The sequence below is a fragment of the Myotis nattereri genome (assembly GCF_964212035.1).
Source record: "Myotis nattereri genome assembly, chromosome: 15".
Taxonomy (NCBI): domain Eukaryota; kingdom Metazoa; phylum Chordata; class Mammalia; order Chiroptera; family Vespertilionidae; genus Myotis; species Myotis nattereri.
In genome coordinates, this window is record NC_138090.1 from 20,924,399 (window position 1) to 20,952,133 (window position 27,735).

The 27,735-nt window shown below is 43.4% G+C and overlaps 1 protein-coding gene across 1 annotated transcript in view; it reads left to right on the forward strand.

Annotated features, from left to right (window-relative positions):
- Positions 1 to 20,349, forward strand: part of VAT1L (vesicle amine transport 1 like) — a 146,292-nt gene extending 125,943 nt beyond the window's left edge. Inside the window, exons 8-9 of the mRNA XM_081108518.1 lie at positions 16,059 to 16,142; positions 17,870 to 20,349. Of these exons, the coding sequence (XP_080964644.1) occupies positions 16,059 to 16,142; positions 17,870 to 17,968 (183 nt within the window). The 3' untranslated portion in view covers positions 17,969 to 20,349. The remainder of the gene's footprint in view (positions 1 to 16,058; positions 16,143 to 17,869) is intronic.
- Positions 20,350 to 27,735: the final 7,386 nt, after the last annotated feature.

Below are 27,735 nucleotides of genomic sequence, written 5' to 3' on the forward strand. Positions count from 1 at the left end.
TCATCAAGTACTCCAAATCAGGGCTCCCCCACCCCAAAACCAGAGATTAGACACACACAAAATGTTATTACACACTTACCATCACACCAATGGTAACACTATGTGCCAGATACAGCCACACAGAACTTCATTCCAAAGCCCCACCCTTCCCCCTACCTGGGGTAACCTGGGTGTGGTCCTTCTCATGCTTCCTGGATAAGTAAGATCAAAGGGTTTGAGATTCTGAACCACAACTGTATGCAGAAGGGCTTGTAATAAAACAAGACAGTAGTGACATGAAGGAATACAAAGGGTGAAAAATTCCTGCCCTCAATTTATTGCCTTACATCTTATTTTTTGTTGTTGTTTTCTCATAATAGTCATTACACCCTCCAGAACTGATGAGTTTCCAGGGCATGATAAATTTTAAAACATTTATCAGAGCAAGCACTAAAATGACTCATTTAAGAGTATGGGTTAGAAAGAAGAATTGTCAGTATACTTTATACACAGTAATCAATTAAAGTGCATTTCTCCACAGTGGTTTCTATTACTCTTCTTTAAGAAGCAATAATGGAAATGAGCTCGCCAGACTTGAGGATGTTACTCGGTGTATCTTGAGTTTTTCCACACAATTCTCCAAGGCAGGAGAAAGGGAATAGACATCCCCAGAAGTCTAAGGCTAGAGCCTAAAGAGATTTAAACAAGTACAATTTGGCATGGAAAGCTTTAGCCAGTGAATGTTTTAACAATCATATCTTGGAGTATGGGAAGCTCAGATGTGTAGTATTTGCCAGTTTACATGGTGTAAAGATTCCCACCATGGCCAATTTCATTCTACCAATGTGCTGTCAAATAACTTGCTAAATTCCTAAAAATTTAACCATCAATTCTCATGAGCTCGTACAAGCCAAGTCCAACATATGACGACTCTGGCTTTAAAGTTAATATGAATTTTGCATTCAATGATACATCCATGCTGATTCTAAAATAGTGATGGTTTTCTTTCTGCCTTCAAATGTTTTAGCATCATCTAATACAGCGGTTCCCAAAGTGAGCTCTATTCTCATGTGAGGTGACTTGGGATAGGGCATGAACATGAAGTAGTCTCACATTGAACCACCCTGATTATGTCAAGAATGAAGTCTCAGAGGCGCTAATGTGCTTTAACGCCTCTTGCTCCTCTCCCTTTTAACAAAGAGGGATCAGGGATCAGGTTCAAGTCTTCAGGCAGGCAATGGTATCAAGCTAGAATGTAATAAAAATTATTTCTTTTTACTTTACTTGCTATATTTAGCAAATAATACTGACTTTTCTCTACATATGAAAGTAGCACAGGGTTTACTTTTATATACTTCTTGTATTTACTAGTATATACTGCAGGTACCTGGTTGAGGCATAAGTCACCGGGAGTTAGGAATCTTCAAAAGATGAGATACAGCCTCTTGTGAGGTATGTTTTTGCAGAAGAGCCCAGAGGCAGCCTGGTTGCATTAGCAGTAGATTCCCTATCTTTGGGACCTCCCACTCCCATTTGTCTAAATCAAACAGATTTAGATTCAAGCAGTGGTATGCTGTCATATGCTGATTTGTAGCAACTGCCAATTTCCATGGTGTAAATGTCCCTACCATGGCTGATTTTAAGCAACCAACATGACACCACTGAACTCAGAATTGGGAAGAAATGCGCACAGTCAACTTTTGCAAAGCAGTAGGAGCTGTCTCCAGCACACCACTGGATTACCACCCCTATTTGCCTTCCACAACTGCAGAACCAGCAAAAAGGAGAATTGTTTAAAGATGATATACCTTCAGAGTTCTGTCTCCACCTGTGTTTGCTCACCTACTACATCATCACAGACCTAGCTCCCCTCCAGCCTCTCATTTCTAATGCCTACCTCTAAGGCAGTGGCTCTCACCTTAGAATGAATCTGTCCTCCATGGCATAGTTAGCAATGTATGGGGGCATTTTTGGTTCTCATAAGTAGGGGGAATACTACTAGCTTCTAATTGGATAGAGGCCAGGGATGGTGCTAAACATTCCACAATACATAGTACAGCCTCCCACAACAAAGAATTATGCATTCCAAAATGCCACTAGTGCCACAGTTGAAAAACCCCACTCTAAAAATTTAGTGAGGTGGGTCACTCTGGAAGATGCATTTATTCTGATGGAATATTAGAAATCCCTGTAATGCCCATCCTGAGAAGGAATGGCATTGCCCCTGGAGTGTAATATGTCTTGCACTCCCCGGACACAGTTAGGGAGCACATTCCTGGGATGCAGCAGGGCTTCCTCCATCCCCCACAGGAGCTCCCACTGCACGTTCCCTGGTGCCTGCCTCCACATGCCCTTCAAAAGACGCCTCCAAGCAAGGCAGCCCGTGGAGCAGCCCCAGTTTCCAGAAGAGCAAATCCAATCACTCAGAGCATGAAATGTTTTCCCTCTTCAGTCATTCGCAGTGGATGGACACCCTGGTACCTAATGCACTGCACACCTTCAATAGTGATTCAAGGACATTTTTGTTTGGTTGGTAGATAATTCTGTTTGGAATGGATGGATGCACTGTGAATTCTGTCTCTCTCACACTGCCTTGCTTAGAGATTCTCAGCATCAATATGCCATACACTCATCCTTTCCACAAATCTTTTTAAGCACCTGCTCTGTACTGAACCCAGTGTTAAGTGTAAGAAGTGAAATATTTAAGTGGCATTCTTTGCCACACGTAGGTGACGGGGCCATTGTGCTGTAGGAGGAGAAAGGAAGCAGGCTCTAAAGCCACATGGACACTTGCTGAGTTTGAATCCCAGCTATGCCACCTTCTAGCAGTGTAACATCAGGAAAGCTACTCAACTTCTCTTAGCTTCAGTTTTCTCATCCTTAAAAAGTGCAGTGGTGCCTGGGCAGCATGGCTCAGTGGTTGAGCATCGACCTGCGAAATAGTAGGTCATGGTTTGATTCCTGGTTAGTGCACATGCCTGGGTTTGCGGGCTCGATCCCTTGTGGGATCTTGTGGGGGACAGCCAATCAGTGATTCTCTGTCATCATTGATGTTTCTGGCTCTCTCACCCTCTCCCTTCCTCTCTGAGATAATTTTCAAAATATATTTTTAAAAGTGCAATGGTGTCCCATCCTAGTTCTTCCCCTTTTTTTTTTTTTTTTAGCTATGTGACCTTGAGCATATTAAGTTCTTGGATCCTTGATTTCCTCATCTGTAAAGTAGAAAATACTGTGCCTGCCATGTGCAAAGTTGTGAAGATTACAGAAGATGCTGCCTGTAAACCAGTTAGCTGATTACTACTGGCAAGTTGTAAATAATTAACAGACATGACCGTTTTCATCATTAGTGTAACCATTATATTACCTATAGAAATCAGAGCTCAAATCACTATTTTTGTCCACATATCATTCTGGGTCTGCTTTAGTTTCTTAAATAGCTACGGGCAGCTCACTGGCACGTGCCCCTGCCTCTTCATTGTGCCAAGACTCTGCAGACTGATGAACAGGGGGAAAGAAAACAAGACGGGCAGATGCACAGGGCAGGTTTCTAATCATGCCACCTGCATGTGAGAAGGATAAACCACACTCTCCCAAGCTTACTTCATCCATGAGGTAATTTCTTTAACACTGGCCTGGAATCCCAAGTAATAAAGAAGGATGAGGCTAATTATAGACTCCATGGGGCACACAGGCCTGCCTGGTGTGTGTTCCTGCAGAGTATCTGGGTTGAGCCAAAGTCCATTCAGAGTGTGCAATGGCACAATCATCCAAAAGCTGATAGACTTCGTCTGTCAAATCCATGGGGACACAGACAACATATCATTTGGTTTTGTAATTCCCACTATGCCTAGAATTGCTCTGACACATAGAAGAGCCCCCCGCCCCCCAAAAAAGTGGAATAAGTGGCTTGTGTTATCTGCACTTATGAGACCATCATCAGGAAAATGACTGATTCCTGATTGCAGAATTTATTTTTTAATTAGGAAATCTTCCTATAGTAAAATATTCTCCTTCAAAAAAAAATCTATATTCTCATTATCCAACAATAACCTTTGTATATTTTTTGTTGGGTTTTTTTCTTCCAATATTTTATCTGTGTGCATTTGGGGAGTTTGTTTTGCTTTTCTTTTGTTTGAGCATTTGACAATTTAAAAAATTATAATCACACTATGTAAAAAAATTTGTAGACTGTTTTTCCCCTCGTATAGATGTTTTATAAGCATTTTAAACGATCATGGCCCCATAATATTCCAACGTTGGGTGTATCAACTGTTCCCGTTCCTGAACAGCGAGGTGATATTTCATTTTTATTGTTGTAATTATAACAAACATTTTGGATATAAAGCTTGTGTTCTTATTATCCCAGATGTAAGATTATTTCCTTAGTATATATTCCCAGAAGCGGAATTACTAGGTCAGAGAATTTCGAAGATCTTTCAAGGCATTTTAAAGACCTTTGAAAGCCTCTATGAACATGTCCCACACTATCTGTTCTGGATATGACTTCAGTGTCTGAGGGTGAGTGAACTGACACCCACCTCACTTCTCCCAAACTCTTTGTCTACTGTGGGCACCTTCCCAGACCTACCCTTCCTCACGACTCCAGGGGGTCTGATTGTTCTCCAAGCTGCCCCTCGGGAATCAGTCCAGTTTGACCTCCCAGTGAGCCCAGTTCGGAAGGAGAGTGGTCCAGTCTCGCTGTCTCCTCATGTAACCCAGCTGGCTGAGTAGCTGGAAGATAACATCTCCTCAGCTACTTACTTTTCCCCCCCCATGTAAGAGCCTGGTTTTTGTCTTGTTGCTATGGCAACACGACCTCAAGACATCAGCGATTAGCCTTGGTGCTTAGAGGGGAAAACTCAGCTAATAGACAAGTGAAAGAAAGGAAAAGGTTAGCACCCTCTGCCCCCGCTCCTGGTTCCCCTGTGTGCCTCTGCCAATAGGCAGGGATAATTAAAAATTAAACTTTGGAGTCACACAGACACTGGCACCAGGAAGGTTCCAGGTCATATGTTTCCAACGCTAATGAATATGGGTGAGAATAAATCAAATTATGTCCACCTCATCTCCGTTTGATGGAGAACCTTTCAAAACATAAGTCGTTTTAGAGAATCTTCCCACCCTTTGGGGAATTATATGGCTTCCAAACAGTCTGAAATGACCTTAAAGGCAAGATGGGGGTTGACAGCATATATCTCTATATTCCACCTTAAAATCTTATCAGTTCCACTCCACATCCCTAATTCCCAGTTCTCACTGGTCTCCCAGTCTTTCCTCCACCAGTGCCCCAACTGCCAACATCACTGGCTGGGTCATCTTCCTAAGACACACCTCTGATTATGTCTAAGCGAAGACCTCTTCTAGCTCCCTATTTCCCCCAGAAGAGAGCCCAGCTCACAAAGCTGGGTGCAAGGTGTCCCCCAGGCACATGGTGCCCCCTCCCTAACTCTGACTCCCTGGATGGGCCATCCCTTCCCATTCAGGACTCTGTTCTTGCCTAGAGCACGTGCATATTTTCCCTCCCTGCAAAATGCCTTCCACTCCTGAAAACACAATGTATTGCCATTTTTTCTCTAAATTGAGTCATTTCCTCCCCTGGGCTCACACGCCTCTTCTTTCCTATATAGACTATAGCTCTTCCCACGCTCTATTGCAATTACTGTTTAGTGGCCTCCCCTCTGTGGCAGCCTGTGGGCTTGTCCAGGGCAAGGGCCGTGTGGGTTCATCTCCATGAACGGGACCTGGCACATAGTAGGAGCTCAATACCGGAAGTTATTACCCTCACAGAACTGGGTTATTTGGTAAAAGGATACATTTTTCTATCTGGGGAGAAGAGAATAACACTTGAACTTCTATAGTACTAAGCTTCTAAAGAACCCAAATCCTCTTTTTATAACATCATCATCAAACATATGCTGGGGGTCCTAAAAGGGGTGTAACAGTTGAGCATTGGGTGCTGAAATTGTTGTATGGTTGTTGTTTGGAGAAAAAAGCTCAAAGTTCACATTCATAAACTTTTTGGAAATTCCAAACATATTCTAAAGTAGCAATAATAGAATACTGACCGCCCCCTCCCCTACCCCCCCAACTATTCTCAGAGCAACATACCCATCAACTCAGCTTCCCCAGTGATTGACATTTGGTCAAATTTATTTCCTTTGTTGCCTCTCTTCTCCCATTATTTTTTCTGGAATATTTTAAGGCAAACCAGAGACATACTATCATTCCATCTGTCAATATTTCATAAACAGTCTAGGTTCAAATTCTAGCCAGTCTGCCTACTTTGTCTGTGACCTTAGGCAGGCTAATTAATCTCCCTGGTCCTCATTTTCTGTATGTGTAAAATGAGAATGATTATAACACATGCACCATGGGGTTCTAATGAGGAGCAAGGAACTACCCGTGAAAAATCTGTGCCCCGCTTGTGTGCTAAGTGGTCAGTGTTAGTCATCAGAAGCACTAAGTCATCATTATCATTTCTAAATTTATAGCACAGTCGCTAGCATTTATGACATAAAAGAAACATGACTGTATCAGCAATCATGGCTGTGAATGCAGAAGGAGGACAGATTGGAGTGTGGAAAACTTAAGCCTTAGAGAACAAATAGGAGGCTGGGGAAGTCATCCTGGTGGGAGATGATGGGGTCTTGAGCTGGGCAGTGACAAGAGCGGAGTCAACACAGGAGATGAAACCACACACACACACACACACACACACACACACACACACACACACACATGAATTGCCAGCACCACCAGAAGCCAGGAGAGAGACGTGGGAAAAGATCCCCCTCAGAGCTTTCAGCAGGAATCAGTCCCACTGACACCCTGATTTCCAACTTCTAGCCTCCACAACTGTGCCAGAAATTTCTGTTGTTCTAAGCCACCCACTTTGATGTACCTTGTTTCACAAGCCCTAGGAAACAAATACACTATCCAAACATTCCCATGGGTTTGTCATATTTTTTAACGAAAAGAATCATTAGTTTAGCTGTATATACACTGGATGTGATTTTTCAAGGTATTATTTCCAGGTCCTTATCCATATGCAAACAGTTGTTCACTTGGTTGTAGTTAGAGTCAACTACAGTTTTATGTCTGGATGTTTTATTTTCACTTGACAGAGCACTAATTTGTGTTTTGTTTTTTTTAAATATATTTTTATTGATTTCGGAGATGAAGGGAGGGGGAGAGATAGACATACAATGATGAGAGAGAATCATTGATCAGTTGCTTCCTGCACACCCCACACTGGGGATCGAGCCCCCAACCCAGGCATGTGCCCTGACCAGGAATCGAACTGTGACTTCCTGGTTCGCAGATCTACACTCAACCACTGAGCTATGTCAGGCTAATTTGCGTTTTGTAATGCAAGGGTACACATCTCTACTAGCCATTGGCTCATACTAGATCCTACTGTTTTGTTCCTCAAAATGAAACAGGCCTTCCCACTACATTTCCAGCATGCAACTCTGCTAATTTTTATGCTCATGTTGCAGTAAGATCTGGCTCATTACATCATGGTTTGTGGGTTGCCTGAGTAACCTGCTGAGTCTAACTTACGCACACACTTCCTCTGGCCCCACCACAGAGATCATCCCCTTGAACCATAATCAGATGGAACTCAGATGCTGAGTCCTTTGAGGGGCTACATAGAGACACTGAGTGGGTTTAACTAATAGTCAAGCAATATCCTGCAGGTTTCTTAATGCACAGAGCAGAACTCAAGGTGTTTAATTTCTGCACAAACATGCAGAACCAAAGCTGACACCTGACTCCTCCTCAGGTGCCCTAGAATGGGCGGGCTGCAGCTGTGGCTCTCTGCCACTTTCCATCACGAAATGATATTAAGCCAAGTGTTCAAGTGGGTCCTATCCAAATACCAGCCCAGCTTCTCGGGGGATCTTAGTCAAGCAGGGGGCTTGTCCTTCCTGTGTCTGTCGTGAGTCAGCCACCCCAGTGCCTGACTCATGGTGCACAATCGATGATATTTATTAAATGAAGCACCAAGTAAGTTCAAGGGTCTGAAATTCAGAGCCTCTGAATCACAGTTGCAACAAATAGGTGTGGGGTGAGGCCAATGCGTCACTTTTAAAGCCACCCTTGATGGTTTTGATGCAGGCGGTCTCCAGTCCACACTTTGAGAAAACCAAATCTAACCATTGAGCACTCAGGTCAGAGACCATACTGTGTGGTCCTGTGTACCACATCTGCTGTGTGCCACACACTCTTCCCAGTCCTAAGGATGGAGCAGAACCCAATCTCCTGTGGCAAGTCCAAGGTCCCTTGAGGGTACTGAGGTGAGGCAAGTGCCTGCCCTGGAAGAGCCCACAGATGGAGATGGGGGATTCGCTCACATCACACTGTAGGTCTCAACTGGAGGCGATTTTGCCTTCCGGGGGACCATTGCCAATGTCTGGAAACATTTTTGCTCATCACCTGGGAAGTGCTATTGCCATCTAGTGAGTAGAAGCCCGAGATGCTGCCAAACACCCTATAAAGTACAGGACAGCCCCCCCCCCCCGACCTGCCAGCCAAGAATTATCAGACTCAAAATGTCAATAGTCCCTAGGTGCAGAAATTCTTCAAGAGAGAATGAAATAAGTGTCATAACCAAGGAGGAAGCAAGATGCAAATGGAAGTACAGAGGGAATAATGCACTACTGGCTCTACAGGGCACTTACCCAGAGCCCTGTAGCCTTCCTTCCTCTCTCCTAACCCTCACCCTCCCTGGTTCCATCCTAGCCTTGCAAACCTAGCAACAGTGCATCTAGTTCTGGAGTGATACAGGATCCTATGAGAAGCTTGGTTTCTCCATATTTCACTCCTTGACCTTGGGCACACCATTTAACCTCGCTAAACCTCTGCTCTTCTCCACGAGCAGCAGGGACGCAAGAAGAAAAGGGAGAGTATTTTTATGTACTTCTGATTGACAGTCTGACAACCTCCCACGTACCTCACAGGGTTGATGCAACACAATGCGATCAAGCATATAAGGTGTTTTGCTCTGTGACAGCACCTGCTAAGCATTCGTCATATGTCATCAGCTGTGATGATAATGAACTACATCCCCCACCACCCCTGCTTCAACCTTTAAGTTTACCTGATCTTTGGATTCAGCTCTTTGAGACTCTCACCTTCTCCTAATACAATATATGAGCAGCTGGTGATTCTTATAGCCCTATGGTCATAGGTGCAGAGCCTATAGCCTCCCTGCATCCTCCCCACTATGGGGGAGGATCCATGAAAAAAAACAAAAAACCCTTCAGTAAAAGTGGTGGAGGAACAGCTTTTTATAAGCATGCTGCTGGCAAATGCCTCTTAGGCAATCACTCTTTTATTTCCACTCCTTACTTTAGACCATTCTGCAGGTCCCAGACAATTTGTCTCAGGCATAGCTGCCTCTGTTGGCCACCTCTAATTTTGCACCCTTGCCACACTATCACCTGTCTAAACTACAGCTATGTCTAAATGGCATAGTCAACATATCTCAGTTCCCTTAAGGCACTAAAAAATGCCCCAAATACCTGCAAACAAGCCCATTCTCTCCAAGCCTAAAGAGAGATGGCCTCTGCCTTCTCAACTAGACTCTTCTAAATGTCAGCAGGTCCGGCTGCCTTCCTTTGGAAAGGATGGCTACCTATATGAAAACTTTCACGACTTTGAAGGGTCTTTGGACTCCTTACAGGTCTAACCCTCTTCCACCAGCTCTCATATTTGGCAATTCCAGGTGAAAACGTTCCGGGGGCATAGAATGGTATAGTTACTAATCCGTGAATAAATAAAACCAAAAGTATCTGGAGGAAAGGTAGCTACATCATTAATAAGGTAGAGTGTTCCAGATAGAAATAGAGTATCGCTCCCCGGTTGGAGGATTTGGGTAAAATATTCAAATAACGTTCCAGCTGAACTTATATTTTGTAAGCTCTGCCACTATCGAGTGGAATATCAGGAGCAGTGGGAGCTCGGGTTATTTCTTAGCCCATGTCAGCACACTTGGAGAGCTTAAGAGATTCATGAGGATTTTCAGAGTGTAACTCACCATCGTCACCCTCAGTGCTCTGTGCCATCACTGACTCATTTTCTGAGTAAGGCAATATTTAATTAGATGATTTATTTGTCCTTCTACTTAGCTGAGTCACAAACTTCTACTTGACCTTCAAGTCTCAGTCTAAAAGTTACTTCCTCTCAGTCGTTTTCCCTGGTTTTCATCCTTCTCCCATCCCCAATAAATTCCTCTTTTGTGCCCCATCACAACTCAAAGGTCTTTTTCTGCAGGAAACAGAGATCATCTCCTGCACCTTTTTATGTTCCTCGCAGGCCTCACTCACATGCTGGAATAAGCATCCTTTGGGTTTCCCCTTAAATTCTATTCAACCATCCAAATCCAACCCTGGGAAACATTGTTAAAGAAAATAAAACAAACAGTGGAGGCAATTCATAATTCATTAGATTTTTTTTTCATCTTTTGCTATAGTTCAAAATATAGTAGGATAAAAAGATATAGTTTTGGCTTGACTGTAGAATGTAGATTTCTGCAGAACATGACCATCATATATATTTGATCAAGAGGGTCTCTGTCAACCAAGTACCCAGCGAAAAAGGATCGGCCACTGCATTCAGATTCTACTGTCTTGCTTTTTGCATTCCTCTCTTCCTCACTCTTAAAACATTCTTGACCTCTTCTAAGCTAGTGTTCATACTAATGGCCTCTTAAAAAATCCTCTTGGAGCATCCCCATTGGCTGTCCTGTAGCCAAGCAGATACTTCTCTTATGATAGCAACTTAATGTTTCCCTTCCTTTAAAAATAATAGCCATCCTTACAGGGCCGGACTAGCTTGGGGCAATAAAGGTGACAAGGGTACAATATTTAAGGAGGTGCTCACTCTCAGGTTCTGTCCCAGCACTCGCACGACCTTGAGAGTGAGCCGCCTTAAACTTTGCACCCCTGTCACCTCTCTTGTCTGATCCTACTCCATGCCATGCATTATTTTTTTAGCAAGAGAATAAAACCAAATTTAATACATACATATTTATGGGAATGCCACATGCATGAGAGGGTCCTCCCTACATTACTGCAAAGATCCCATATGCAACTGGTCCAGAAAGAACTTGAGTGTTAAAATCTTTTCTCTGCCTTTCCAGTGGGAGAGTCCATAATCCCTGATGTTTCACTTCTCCAGTCCTCTTCCATCGATGTCAAAATCTCTGGGGCTCACTCCCTTTCAACTCCTGTAGCTACTTGACAGAACACAGAAATTCCAGATTCCAAGTCTACGTGCAATGAACGTGTTACTTTCCAACACCCACTTTGGATTTTACAGAATCCCAAAGATGGCCATTGTTAATATCGTAGATAACTTTGGTAGATGTGCTTCTTAATTGCAGTATTACTCATTTCTTATTTTCAAATCTTTTAATTTATCATCTAATCAGCACAGTGATCCATGGAATAATCCATCTTTATTTTATTCCTTTTTTAGGTGGCCAGCCTTATTATTATTCATAACACAAGCCCAATGCTTTGATTATTAAGTGGTGTCATTTGTATCCTAATGACTTTGTGCCTTACACGTCATTCAAAAGGAAATTGAATTTTATGAAACATTAAATGAGACCCTCTTTACCCAAGTGTGAAGGAACTGACTATTCAGTTAGAAGGTGACTAGAAGATATTCTAGAGTTGTATGATCTGATGTGGCTGCTGCATCCTTGGAAATTTTGGAATATAGTACCAAAGACCTCAGCCAATGTTCCCAGCATCTTGTCCCACATTTACTTTTGCTCCTTGTACCCATGCCCACTAGCCCCTATTCAGTCTCTCTTTTCACATTCTTCTCCCTGTGCTTGAAATGGTCCTCTCTCCCTTCTTGTCTTAGGTACATCCTGTGCATCCTTTAAATCTCAGCTAAATTATCACTTCTTTAAAGAAACCCTCTCTAATCTTCCCAACCAGATCAAATCCCCTATCCACATTCTCATGACACCATTGTAGAGTTACCAAGGACAATCTTACATTTATTTGAGTCAGTCTTTGGTTGACTAAGGCTGTGTCTCCTGTAAGATCATAAACTTCATGAGGGGAGGGGATCTTGTAAGTGTTTACTCACCATCATTTTACCAGGCTTCCAGAAACCCCACTTCTTCTAGTAACATTGCAGACAGAAATAAGAATGATCATGACTACTAGTCCTCTGCAAACATGGTCTGAGCGAATTATATTTTCATGCTTGCATGCCATCTTGAATGCCAATGGACTTTGCTGATGCATGAACCAATGGTACAGGATCAACTCTGATAGGCCAGGATCCATGTGAGGACAAAATAAACAAATCAGGAACATATTTTTTAAATTGTGAAATTCTTATTATGATGATTAGCCTATTTAATAAATAAAACTGGGATTCCCTTAGGATAGAGAAAGCATATCTGTTTCACCCATTACTCTATAAACAGCTCCTGGGATAGGGCTTTGGCACCTTTGGGTGACTGACTGACTGACTGACTGACTGAATAAGGGAATGGATAGAATAGCAATTATCACTTAACATATAAAAAAGTTGAGGAACAAAGTTATGATGTGACTTGATGGAGTGACATTACTGAGTCAAAGCAGAACCTAGTACAAAGTGATGCTCCCACTGCCTCCTGCCGCCATCCACTTAGGACGGTATTACGATGGCTTCCACAGGACAAGAAGTGTCAGAAAAGGCTCAGATGGCCTCCATACTCAGGATTTTGGACTCTTAAGGTATTCGAATGACGTGGCTCAAATTCCTTCCCACTGTATAGATGAGAAACCAGCTCCAGTGGAGATGGCCTGAGTATGCCCAGAATCCCTAGTTCTGGAAAATCCAGCTACTAAGACCAGATCTAGCCAGCCATGCAGCTGGCTGTGGAATCTCAGAATGGGTGTGGGGAACCACACCCTGATTCTGAGCAGACTCCACTAGGCCACCCAGGCAGCACTCAGCAGGCCACCAAGGTTGCCAGGGACTCTGGGACACAGGATAGACAGGACAGAAACCTCTGGGTTTCTTGTCTGTGGAACTGTAATGCCAATACTCATCTCAAAGGCTTGGTGTACAGATAAAATGAAGCAACATCTATAAAATGCCTCACACTGTGCCGGATAAAGAATTGATCAAAAAATGGTAGTTTTTTTCTTTCTAAGTTATCATCAAAAGGACTCTTTCACATCTCCAAGAGCAGCTAAGATGCTGTAAACTCAAGCAGCACGACTGGGAGTCAGACTTCTCTTGGAAAAACTCCTAACTCTCTCTCCATCCCCCACTTAGGGACTTCAAGGACTCGGTGCATTTCAGAAAGAAATGTCTAAAAGAATAGGCAGATTATAGCCAGCCCTGCAGGGGGCTTTTTTTTTTTCCTTTTTCTAGTATCACAATAAGCATTACCTGGCAAGAAAACAGCCTTTTCTGCTTCCCTGGGCTCTGTCTTATTGGAGAAGCAGCCGAAAAATTGTTCCTAATCTCTAAGAAGTTTCCAGGTGTTTAATGACTTGCCGGGGTAATAAACCACTGAATTCTGGGAAATCATTATGTGAGATGTTACCTACCACTTCCCTCTGACTTTGAGAATCAAACCAAGCAATATGGTCTGGGCAGAATCAGGAAAAGCATCAGTTTTGAAATCTGACAAACCTGAGTTTGAACCACAATTCTAATGCTGATATAGAATCTTAGGACAAATTGTTTATCCCTTTGGCACTGAGGTACTTATCTACAAAATGGGTATGATATATAACTTGTAAGGTAAGAACTATGTATGCAAGATAAGAATGTATTAGTTATCGATTGCTGCATAACAAATTACCCCTCCCCAACAGTTATTAGCTTAAAGCAACATTTACAATCTCACAGTCTCTGTGTGTGAGGAATCTGGGCATGGCTTAGCTGTCAACCAGGGTTCTGGTCTCATTTCAAGGCTGAATTGGGGAAGGACCTGCTTCTAAGCTCTCTCATTGGCTGTTGGCCTTGCCCTGTGGGCCTGTGGAGATAGGGCAGCTCACAACAGGGCAGCTTGTGTCATCAGAGGAAGAAGGCAAGAAGAGTCAGAGAAAAAGAGAGACTGCAAGACAGAAGTCATAGTCTTTTATAACCTAATCTTGGACATGACATCCCATCACTTTTGCTGTATTCTACTCATTAGAAGCTAGTCACTAAGTCTAGCCCACATTCACACGGGCATGTCAGGAAGTGACCATTAGAAGCTGCCTGCCGCAATATTCAAAGATTCTCAGTAAATGGCAGCTGCTATTATGACCAACTATGAGAGTACTTTGCAAAGCAATGTTCACCACAGAAATAGAAGAAATCCACTGGATTATGTATTATGATCAAGAAATTTAGCAATCAGGGGGATGAGGGCATGAGTGGGGAGGTGGGGGGCAATGGGGGGGATAAGGACTCACATGTAATACCTTAATCAGTAAAGAAAAAAAAAGAAATTTAGCACACATATGACACTATCAGTATATTATAGATGCTGATTCTATCCAAAGACTATATTTAGAGATGCACTTAATTTATATTGAATACAGATTTGATTACTTGTTACCAAATGACAATGTTTGGACACGAGAGTTAAAAGGCACACATTTCCCTTACATCATGTTTTAGCATATACCTAGTTATTTTCGGATGTCCATGTTTTTATGAGGATGCAAATAAAAATATGCATCTTGATTTTCTCATTTAGCAATATCATAAAGGCATTTTATCCTGCTGTATATTCTTTGTAATTAGCACTTTAACACCTACGTAACATTTCCGTTCAGTAGAAAAATGTAAGAATCATGGTTTACTTAACCATTCCCTTTATCTGTGACACATAAGTTGCTTTAATGTTTTCCCATGAAAACAATGCTGTGATTGAGTGTCTTTTGTGTGGTAAGTTTCTTCCCCCATAACTTGAATTATGTCTTTAGGATAAAATCCCAGGGAAAGCAATTAGAATGCACACATTTTAATGGCTCTGTCAAGTTTTTACCCAAATGAGAAAATGGCTTTGGTTTTTATATAAGCAAACACTGTTCCATCAGCCCCAGATTGAGTTCCTCAAAGGCAGACACCCTCACTTAGTTTTTAATTTTTTTAAAACATGGCCTCTTGCCTCTAAGCAACATTTAATGAATATTGTGGGCTGAATGAATGAACAAAAATATTTAAAAATTTGAGACTTTAGGAAAAATATTTAGGCTAAATCTATTGAAACTTTTTTAAAAAATGTTGAATTTCCATTTAGAAATCACTAAGAGATGTGAAGGACATACCCATGCCAAGCACTGGGCTCTTTTGCCCTTTTCTTATCTGGTTTAATACTCAGAGCACCCCCTACAGTTCGTTTTCCACACAGCAACGTAATAAAATGCCCAAAGCATAAAGTAGAGTGTCAAACCCTGCTTTTATAAAGGATCCCAGGAAACATCTGTTGGCCCCCATCATTTGCGGGGGGGGGGGGGGGAGGGGGGAGAACCCAACACAGAAGGTCTTCTTTTCTGGAGAGAATACTAGAATATTTCCCTGGAAATATCTACTTACTTGAACATAAAATGTTCACCCTGTACTAGGAATCATGGGAATTTTTTTAAAAACGTAGTTCAGCCCAGGGAATGAGTCATTTAACCAAACCGTAAGCAGAGTAATAAAACATTTAGGTAGGCAGGTCACAAATGACCCTCAAAAATAATTGTATTGGTCAAAATTTATTCCAGCTAAAGTGCCCTGACACTCTGCAGCACACAACTCTTGGAACTCCACAGTAAACTCTCCACCCCTTCACACACAGCCCTTTTTTAAAAAAATAAATTTTAATTTACTTATTTTAGGGACAATCATCCTCATATTTTAGACCCAGGAGACCAAGTTGCTTGTACAGATGAGCGTGCGTGACACAACCAGAATTTATTTGCACCCAACATCCAAACCCAGCTCAGGTTTCGCCACTAAACTTGAACCACAGCGCCCCCTGGTGGGAATGTGGTGGCTGGGCTTGTCCAGTCCCTCTGCCCTAGGGAGACAGGGCACCTAACCTGTGTTTCGGTTTTTCTTCCTCTCAGGTGAAGGAGGCCATGCAGCGGATCCATGACCGAGGGAACATTGGCAAGTTAATTCTGGATGTAGAGAAGACCCCGACTCCCCTGGTGAGTCAAAAGCAGAGGGGTCCGTTCAGTTCGACACAAGAGGTCTGATCAGGTGCAGGCACAGGTGGGGCAGGTCCTGGGCTGGCGGAGGTGACCAGCGATAATCAAAGGGTGGCGCAAATAAGGGATGCCACAAACTGAGATAAATGCTGAGAAGGGACGGAAACGTCTTCCGTGAGAGCATTCCAAGAGCAATCTGAGGGCAGTCAGGAAAGGATAGGAACAATGACCTGTGTCTATGACAAATGCCATCTATTGGCTGTCACGAACAGGAGGAATTCCTGGCAAAAAAAAAAAAAAAATCTAATAAATTCACAGGCACATACTTGACAGATTGATGCCAACTGCCTCTGAGATGGCTTCTGATGATTGCATTGCTTTTGTTTTCTCTGATCGAGATAAAAACCCTTCTATCCAGGGATCTCACCGGGAATGAAGCATGTCACTCACATCCCACAGGCTCTTGCAATGGCCACTTGAGGTAGGGGGAGGGGCTAGGCACTCGTGTGGCAGTCAACACGGCAGCTTTCACCAGACGGCATGATTCAAAGTTCAGCTCTGAGCTCCTGTGTGTGACCTGGGCGATTACTTTGCCACAATTACTTGCTGCAATTTACAGTCCCCGTCTGTAAATTGGAAATTGATAAATTCTCAATTAGAATGATATGCTAAAACATTGTCTCACACACACTAAATTCTAGGAAAGGTGTGACAAAGAAAATACTTAGGGTTTTTGTTTTCTCACATGTTTAATCTTGGAGCTGCTTCCGTCATGTATGAAAGAGCAAGACCTAAAATGTCTTGCATGTTTTAGGGTAAGGCATGTATTTTTTAAAACTGTTTACTGGGCTTTCATAACCATGATATAGTTTAGGTATGATGGCCATTTTTCTCAATGAAGGACTGTTAAATGAGAGGGCATTTTACAATGTCTGAGTCGCTGATAACCATATGAATATAGTTCCAGGTCTGTGCCAACAAGTGTTTTAAGCAGATGAGGGACCAGGGTAAGGGGGAGAAGATGGCTGGTATCTGGTCTTCTGTGCACCTGTGCTGTGTTCTTTAAACATGTGACCAAGTCTGTTCCAGCCCCATCAGTATAAGGCAGACAGGTAGAGAGGTATCCTGGTCTACTTGGTGCTTTCAAGTCAAATCGCTGGCACTGGCTTCCCACCCGTCTCCTTTACCCATGAGGTCCTGCTGGGCTCTAGGGCTCGGGGGAAGGCCTATTTGACGACAAAGGTGTGTGTGTGGTGGGGGCAGGGGGGTCTTATCAGAGCAGAGTCTGAAAGGCAGACCTTTTAATGTGAGAACTGAAAACCTGCCTTGGCTCATATATCATTGCCCTTGTCCCTGAATCTCAGGAGGACTTTTACCCTGGGACTTAAGGAAACAGAGATGATGGAGAGTGGGCCAACTCAGACCTGTGTTTGGAGTATCTCTAGAGTAGGTGGAGGCTACAGCCCATCTGGATGGAAGAGTAGGCTCAAAGGAATCATCTCCCAAATTCCAAATGTATGCACTCAAATCCTTCGCTCGGAGACTGCTTCTTGGGGTGCCCAACATAAGGTAGCTAATACCACACTGCCTTCCGGGGGAAGCATGCAGTGCAGGGTTTCCTAGCTCTTGGCCCTTAAAGAAGTCCTTCCAAGTGGCTTCATCAGATGCTCAGAAAAGGTGGGGTTTAGGTTGCAGAGCCCTCTCACAAGTCTACTGTTGAATTACAGATGGCCAATGACAGCACGGAGACCAGCGAGGCTGGAGAAGAGGAGGAGGACCATGAGGGGGACAGCGAGAACAAGGAGCGGATGCCCTTTATCCAGTAACCCAGGACCTGGACAGAAGAACGAAGGATGGTTTGAAAGAAGAGGAGCAACTGAAGAAAGCTCTTCTGTGCCCCAGTGAACAAACGCTGTAGTCCAGTGCGTGTCGTGTTTGTCTGCAGTCAGCTGAGCTAAAAAGCTTTGATCACTGTTGTTTTTTGAAATTAAGTGCCAACCCCATCCCATGCAGTGTTATGTCCCTTCCCCTCTGTGTATTACACTCTCCTATCTCCTGTTTCAAAACCATCCATCTTTGACTCCTTCTCGATGGTTCTAGAACAGTCTGATTAACACAAGCCCACAGGCCCCATGCCTAGGAGACTAGACATGGGCAAAGACAAGTTTGGATTGAAAGGTGTCATCACAGAGCACTATCCAGATCCTAGAATTCTTCAGGCCAATAACACTTTTCACTGCCAACCACCCATGCCTCTGATGGAGAGCACTTGCCGATTTGGCTGGCAGAATGAGAATAGGCCAGATGATTTCATGAGCCCATAGACTTATGATCTCTTCGAATAGTACTTTCCCTCTCCCCCAACTTCCTTCAACTGCTTTATGGTCAGAAGGTTGAACTGCTGTCCTCTCGCCCTCTGATGCTCAATCCCTTCACTGGTTCTTATCCATAAACACAGGGAAACAGATGTGAAGTTTTCAGGATAAAAGATGGGTCAACAGCATGTGTCTGAAGACCAGCCACAGAGATTTCTCTCTGAGACCACATCGCATGAGCAAAATCCTCTCCTCTCCACACCACATACTGTATTTTAGTTTTACGAAAACTCACCACATGTGGGTCTATTTCGGAAATCATTACTGAGAATCACCTGTGTTTGCACACTTGCTTTTGGTATTACCAATTTTGCCACATTCATTTCCTAGAAGTGAACAGCCACGTTTACCGTGGATCCCCCAAGGAAGACCTCCGTGGTAGGCCATATTTGAAAAAAAAAATCAATGAGCATCCTTTTACTTGCCAAAGCATGTTCCAACATGTAACACATTCTAGTGGTATAAGAATTCAGTATCAGATGCCAAATACGTGGTTCCTCTCCTCTGAAATATAAAATGATGATGCAGATTCTTTGCAGGGACTCTGCATTGGGCAAACTGGGGACCAAACTCTTTGATTACACACCTTTTGTTCAATTTCCCGGCTCCTAAACTTCTAAGAAACGCTGCCCTTGGCCCCACCCCACTTGGCATGGCTGAGGTGAACAGTTCCCCTGCAGGAAGAGAAAGAGGCTCGATGTCTCCACAAGGGGGCTCCTCATTCCCTCCTCCCAAAAGGGTGACTCCATTCCTCCTAAACCAAACTGGGAACACAAGAAGCCCACAGGGTTAGCACCCCAGCTCACTTTACATTCTGGAAGATATTGCGGGGGGGGGGGGGGGGGTCTACATTGCCCGATCTCTCCACCAACGAGCCCTAAGGGTAGACCAACTCTTCCTCAACGTGATGAAAAATGCATCTCAGCAATTACCTATTTCATTTTCAGTCCTTTTGCAACAAATATTTATCTGAAGGGAGAGTCTCTCGTTGTGAATGTCCGTGAGGAATATGAAGAAAGGGTGCTGCCATCTCATGTGAAGAGATGAGAGTATCGCAAAGAGGACACACCATCCTCTTCTCCCTGTACCCCAGGACTCCCCAGCATCCCCGTTCTGTGCCGTTTAGAGAGATGATGTTGAGGTGTTATCCCAACACCTCTGCCAAACGCTGCATTTTTGGTCATTCTTTCTCCCACAACCAAGTTGACAATGAGGTCTTAAGAAGACCATTTCTCCCGTTTTGTCCAGCTACCCAAGTGACATTCTGGTGAGCTGGGCAGAAATGGCATTTTCTAGGGCTGGGGGAGCAAAGAGCCAGTGGCCGTATGAGGGCTCTTCCTGGCCAGGTGAGTGGGACCCCACATTCTTGTTACATCCAGAGGAGAAGCCAAAAAAGTAATTCCTCCCCAAATCTATTTTCTCAACTAGCAAGATTCATAGAATAATCACAAAAAATGCCAGTTGGTTAAAAAAAAAAAAAAAAACAACCCTTCTGTCTCCTCAGAATACAGAATGAGAAAGCTAGAGTTTGACCAATATGATCAATTAAGTGCCACGAAAAACAGGAAAACAAGAGAATCAAAACGATCTGTGTATTGCACTCTCGTCCCAAGCACCTTCTTTCCCCTCATGTGATGGTTTCCTGAAGGAGGTTTAAGAAGGTAACAGTTTGCCTTAAAGGAACTGTGAAGGCTTCTCTGTAATCTAAGCATGATTGGAGAGAATTGCAACATTGTCTAATGTATTTGTGGCTTTAGAGCTTTTGTTATATTGTGCCTACAAAGCAAATTATGTTTACACAAAAATATAAATAAAGTATTCAGCATAGCATAACCCTGCCTGGCATCAATCGCTCCACACCAGTAGTTGTTGGAAAACCACATACTGAAATATAAGGAACAGGTGGCTAAAAGAGGATGAGGAACTAGAGACAACATAGAAAATGTAGGGTAGAGATGAGACAAGCCTTTAAAAAGACATTCAAGTTTCCTCAAGTGAGAAAATAAAACAACTGAATAAAAGAACTACTAAAGACTTCATATAATAACTAGAGGCTCGGTGCATGAAATTCGGGCACTCAGCGGGGGTGGGGGGAGGGGAGGGTCCCTCAGCCCGGCTTGCGCCCTCTCGCAATCCAGAAACCCTTGGGGGATGTCCAGTTGATGGCGGGGAGTGGGCCTAAGTCAGCAGTCAGACATCCTTAGTCCTGCTGTAGAGGTGGGAGAGGCTCCTGCCACCACCGCTGCACTCACCAGTCATGAGCCTGGCTTCTGGCTGAGCTGCACTTCCCCTGTGGGAGAGCACTGACCACCAGGGGGCAGCTCCTGCATTGAGCATCTGCCCCCTGGTGGTCAGTGCGCATCATAGCGACCTGTCATTCCACTGTTCGGTCTCTTTGCATATTAGCCTTTTATTATATAGGATTATTATATAGGATAATAATAATTAGAATGGCATTTATAAGGCACCTACTATATGCTGTTAAAAGAGCTATATACAGCCCAGCTGTCGTGGCTCAGTGGTTAAACATCAACCTATAAACCAGGAGGTCACGGTTCGATTCCTGGTCAGGGCACATGCCCAGGTTGTGGGCTCCATCCCCAGTGGGAGGCGTGCAGAAGGCAGCCGATCAATGATTCTCTCCCATCCTTACGTTTCTCTCTCTCTCTCTCTCTCTCTCTCTCTCTCTCTCTCTCTCTCTCTCCTCTCTCTCTCCCTTCCTCTCTGAAATCAATAAAAATATTTGGTGAGGGAGGGGAGAGTTTACATACATATGCATTAACTCGCTTATCTTCCCCACAGCCCTGAGAAGTAGGCTTTATCATTATGCCCATTTTATAGGTGATAAGCCTGAAGCATAAAGAGGTTTTGTCCTTGCCTAAGATCAGACAGCAAGTAAGTGTTGGAGCCAGGATTCTTTTTAACCACGCTAGAATCCATGCTGTTAACTGCCCTACCATGCTCTCTTGTCTTAAATAAGACTAAAATGTGATGCCTTTCAAATTACCACCATTTGGTCACTAGAAATACTTCAGGGATTCTGTTTCCTCTGATTTCAAGGATATGTCTGTCAATTTGTTTTGCATTGTAGCAAATAAGATGCCTATCAAGAAGCACTTTTCCCCTGCCCCTCCCTCCAAGTGTTTGAGTGAAGTGCTGATTTTGAAACTCACACATCTCCACCATTTTTACTTTCTTGATCTAATATCCTCAAGGCCATCAACGAGATACGCAAAAGTAAATCTCCAAAGGCTAAGACTTCACAAAAGAGGAATTTGTGATTAGGGAGGCTTAACCTTGTTTACCATATTTCTCAGCAGGAAGCCAAAAGAAAATAGAGCTAGTCCCATGTCAACAAAATGCCACATGCATCGAGCTCAGTTTACAAAGCAGAAAAGTTAGTCGTATTGTCAGTGTAATGCTTACAAAGTCCCTGCACACAGGATTTTCTCTGACATCCTCACTTACTGCTCATGTGCTCCATGTAAACTTCATGGCCTCACATTAAACACAGGCCAGCAGCAAACCCTGGAGCCTAAACGAAAGCCCACATATTCACTTACAACCTGAGCACAGGGAAGAGGTCCAGCAGTTGGAAATAAATTCTTTTCAGCAGCGTGGATCAAGTCACGGTAGTAATGGAGGCAAACTTTTCAAAAGTCGTTTAGGGCATGGCAAAACATTTGTGCAATAGCAAAGAGGTGAGAACTTTTGAAGGACATATTGGAAGAATGGAGAGTAGAAAAGTGTAGCTGAAATACACGTGTGCGGGGTTTACGCGGAGGAGACATGCATGATGGGAAGTGAGTCCCAGGTTTGGAGATCTTTGAATATCAACCTGACAATCTTGGGTTGGATGGAAAGGAAGAAGGATGTACAATGGTGTGATGGGAAGCTTGGGGTGTGGAGGCAATTACTAGGAGTAAATGCAGGGTTTCGTGGAAAGAGGGCCATGAGAAGGGCCTACAGGTGGTCTGGAGTTAGATATCAAGCAAGGAAATTTAATTTTAAAAATACTTTATATAGCCTAATATATACAGCATGTTAGTATTTCAACATAGAGATTACTAATGAGATATTTTATATTCTATTTTTCATACTAAGACTTCCAAATCTGACATGCATTTTACACTCACAGCACATCTCAATTTGAACCGGACACTTCAAATGCTCAGCAGCACTGTGACTGGTGGCTTCCGTTCTGCACCAATAGACTAGAAGAAAGGCAGAAACAGACACCCAGATATGCAACACTGACTCCAGCGAGGCAATGTTCAAGGGCAGAGGGGAGCCCAAAGTAGAAAGGGGTCAGTTCCATGATGGAAGGGAATGGCGAAGACAGCGTACATGCAAGAAAGTGATACTTGAATAAAGTATTTTAAGATGAGTGGGTGCTGTTCAAGAGAATAATGTACTTAAAGCACACAGCATTATGCCTCGTACGTGGTAACCATCGATAAACATTAGCTTCCTTTCCCTACCCCCCACTTGCCAGTGATGAAAGAATGAGATGATTGACAAATACTCAGTAGCTTTCCTCCTTTTTATAACAATGGAGAAAAGATAGATCACTATATTTCGCATCTAGATTTGCTTGTGGGAGAAAAAATAAATTGTTAAGAACTGAATGTCCACCCACCCGATTCATATGTTAAAATCTTAACACCCACCATGTGATGGTAATAGGAGGTGGATATTAGGAGGTAATCAGGATAAGATGAGGCCCTGAGGGTAGAGCCCTCCTGAGTGGGATTAATGCCCCTGTAAGAGTCATGAGAGAGTTTGCTTCCTGTCTTTCTCCCTGTGTGAGGACACAGTGAGAGGTGGGCCCAGCAGAAGGCAGGCCCTTATGAGAATTTGACCATGTTGGCACTCTGGTCTTGGGCTTCTAGCCCCTAGAGTCGACTATAAGAAATAAATTTCTGTTGTTGGTAAGCCACTGAGTTGATGATACTTTGTTAGAGCAGCCTGGACTGTCTGAGGCATAAGTGTTTTTGCATTCTCTGCCGTGAGCAGAATTAGCAGCGCTCCAATTAGCAGCCAAGCAAAGATGCTGGGAAATATGCCCCATGAGTTATTCAGATTGGCACCCAAACACCCAAACAAAGGAGTGACTCAGACAGGAGCAACTGAAACCTCAACATCACACAGGCATATGCACTCACACATGTGCAGTACACCCGCCTTGGAATCTCGCAAATCAGGGACCAAATTTGGGCAAATTGCTTGGCATTTGAGTTTTCCTTTGCTAAAATGGGGATGATCATACTGTTATTTCCTAGAATTGTTATGGAGATCAAATGTAACAATGTATATGTAACCGAATTGAAACCATGACCCACAATTTCCAGGCTGGAAGCCAGACGGTGAATGCTTTCAAAACAAATTTTTTTCATTCATTCAACAAACAGTGATCCAATATCTAGCATGTTTCCTACACAGTGTTGTTAGTGTCTTAGTAGGAAAAATAAGAAATACATAGCCTCTGCCATCTAGGATCTTATAGTTTAATGTTGTGATAACAGTAAGTTTTATCTCCTGTGCAAATGGCAATCTATTTGTAGAGCCTGCTTGGAACTGAGAGCTTATTTGGGTGAAATGTAGAGTGGCATAATTGATGAAAACGATGAGCAGGTCAGAGGAGTTGTCTGGGAGAAGTACCTATATTTAGGGACAACAGTGGGGAAGTACAAGGTAGGTCGATGGAATGGTCCATTTAGCTATTGCATGTATCAAGGGAAGAAACAAAATTTAGGAAGACTGGCATCCAAAAATGTCCCTTTAAGGCTTCTGGATTTTGTACTGAAAGCCAAGGGATTAATTAAGGGACTACTGGAGAATGACCATGAGAAGTCTTCCCAAAATGAACTTTACCATTTTAGTTGGTCCATTTTGGGCAGGTGGAACATATAGACGGACCATATTGGAATAATAGTTTTGGGGCTAGTCCCCCAAGGTCCAACCATAGTCTATTTGGTCATGAGGTAAGGTGACCACTACATTGGCACGAGCGGGAGGAAAGGCTCGCCTCTCCCTTTCAGGAATGGGAAACCAAGAGGGGTCGGTGTGGCAGGCTTTTCTGAGGAGCTGGGAAGCTTGTCCATGGAGGCCCCCAGAAAATTAATCACCATCTATCAGAGCTGGGAGCCAAACCTGACAGTGTTACCACACCAGGCCTCACTGCCTGATGTGCCTAGAAGTCACTACTGTGGCACCAGCTTTTGGTGAGGGTATGTGTAACATTTCTGGCAAACGGCAAATCTTCAGTAAATGTTAGTGAACCAAAACAATATCTTGAAAATCAGACATCAGACCCACTTACAGTTAAGGACACTGAATCTCAGAGAAGTTAGGTGGCCTGCCTGTGTTTACCCAGCTAGAAAGTAGAGGAATCCTGTCTAGAACCCAGGACTCCCCAATGCAAAAAGGTTTCTTTCCAGCAGCTGGGAAAGATGGGGGGCCCTGGTTCCAAATTAACATCCTCCTGGCAAGGTGGTCACTCCCACTACCTTCCCACACTTCCTACCTCCTTCTCCCCAACCCACAGAGAAGAGAGAACTTCCTCTCCACCAGCTCTGGTATAAATCAAGGTGCTCTCAGGAAGACTCTGATTAGCCCAGCTTAGGTCGCATGTCCATCCTAAATCAAACACTGAAGCAGAAAAATGGCTATTCTGCCAAGAGACATATGAAAACATGCTCAAAGTCACTAATCATCCGAGAGATGCAAATCAAAACAACAATGAGGTACCATCTCACACCTGTCAGACTGGCTATCATCAACAAATCAACAAACGACAAGTGCTGGAGAGGATGTGGAGAAAAAGGAACACTTGTGCACTGCTGGTGGGAATGCAGACTGGTGCAGCCACTATGGAAGACAGTATGGAGTTTCCTCAAAAAACTGAAAATGGAACTCCCATTTGACCCTGTGATCCCACTTCTAGGAATATATCCCAGGAAACCAGAAACACCAATCAGAAAGGATATATGCACCCCTATGTTCATAGCAGCACAATTCACCATAGCTAAGATCTGGAAACAGCCTAAGTGCCCATCAGTAGATGAATGGATTAGAAAACTGTGGTACATCTACACGATGGAATACTATGCTGCTCTAAAAAGGAAGGAACTCTTACCATTTGCAACATCATGGATGGAACTGGAGAGCATTATACTAAGTGAAATAAGCCAGTCAATGAAGGAAAAATACCACATGATCTCACTCATTCATGGATAATAGAGACCATTATAAACTTTTGAACAATAATAGATACAGAGGCAGAGCTGCCTCAAACTGCAGCGGGAAGGCCGGGGAGGGTTGGGGGGCAGGAGGTAGTGGGGTAAGAGATCAACTAAAGGACTTGTATGCATGCATATAAGCATAACCAATGGACATAAGACACTGGGGGATAGGGGAGGCTAGGGGACTGTCTAGGGCGGGGGGATAAAATGGACACATATGTAATACCCTTTGTAATACTTTAAGCAATAAATAAAAAATAAAAAAAAAAGAGATCCCTCCAGCTGGGTAAGACAGTGAAAAAAGAAAAAAAGAAAAATGGCTATTCTGATTGGGTAGCCTTAGTCATGTGACCACCTCTGCACCTGGTCATGGTAGGAGCTAGCTCCCTGATTGACAACCCTAGAGAACCACATCAAGTGACAGAGGGATAGATCCCCAAATGAGGGGATACTGGACATTTAAAACTGTGTTCACTATAGTATACCAAGCACTCATAGTGCACCAGATACTGTCTTAAGCCCATGGCAGTCACCATGGATGCCCCCCCAGACATTGTCTTGGTATACCAGAGTTCCCCTGCCCCTGTGGACAGTTCCTGGCATGCTGTCAGCTTCCCACCTCAAGCACCTGCACTTGTCTTTCCCCTTCTGTGCCTTCAGGCTTACTCCGGGACCACAGGGCACAAATGCACAAAGGTAACCCAGAATGACCATGGTGGGGCATGGGGGATAACACCCCCTGGGGCAGCCTCAACCATGGAGGTTGGGAACCAATGGATAAATGCCCAGATTCCCTTTCCTCTGGTGTCATGATTTGAACCACGTTCCATGTAGTATCTCAAGGATCCCCTGGTGGAGTCAAGCCAAATTTGCTCACGGCGGTAATTTACTCATTAGCATGTCCTTATTGGCTGTTCTTCCTTCCTTATCTCATTCTCCCCACTCCCCCTCTCCTGCTTCTTGACACCACCTTCCAAATAAACCACCTGAACCCAAGTCCTTATCTTGGGGGCTACTTTGGGAAAACTCAAATGAAAGATAGCATTTTTACGTGTATTAGCTTGCTGAATACTCATAACAACTTAAAAAGTATCCCCCATTTTACTGATGGCAGAATGAAGCTCAGAAAAGTGAAAGAAAGTGCTGAAAACTACACATAGCAACTGAGTTTCCAGAATTTGGGCCCAGAAATCAAGATAAGTTCTCTCTAATGCCCAAGTCACTGAAAACACACAATACCAATGAACAACTTGGAAAAGTTATTCAAAAGCTAAGCTAGTGTCAATTAAAATGACTTCTGGGGCCAGCCCTTCTCAGTTCTCCAAAGCCCACCCAGGGAGTGAGAAGGGATTATTACTGTTTTCCTGACTCCAAGGCTAGCAGGAGGGGCCCAGCAGCCCTGAGGAGTTAAAGGGCTGTGCTGTGAAACAGGGAATCAGATCAACACACACAATCACAATGCATTTGATCTTTTCATCCTTTGCAAAAATATGCATAAATACCTACTTATAGGGTCCAGGCTAATGCTCAGGTTGACTGCTGATATTAAGAGCTGCTCTGACTACTGTTTTTGTTTAGGGGCAGAAGTCTGGATATCACAATGATCCTTTGAGATTAATCAACAAGCAAGGAAGGAAGTCAGTGCACTATCAAATTGGCACTTACAGTATTTAATTATTAACTAGATGAATTAAGAGTATAGCAAAACTCCCCTTCTCATTCAGGGTCAATTGATCTACCTACCTATCTATCTTTTTATCTATCTCTGCTAAAGTAAATATTATCAAGGAGATTAAATTCAATTCTACAAATATTTCCTAAGCTTTGGCTATGTGCATGGCCTGTTTTACCTGTTGTAAAGGATTTAGAGATAAATATAGCCTGGTCACTGCTGGTGAAGAGCCTGCTGTCTAGAACAATGATTTTCAACCTTTTCATCTCATAGCACACATACATTAACTACTAAAATTCTTC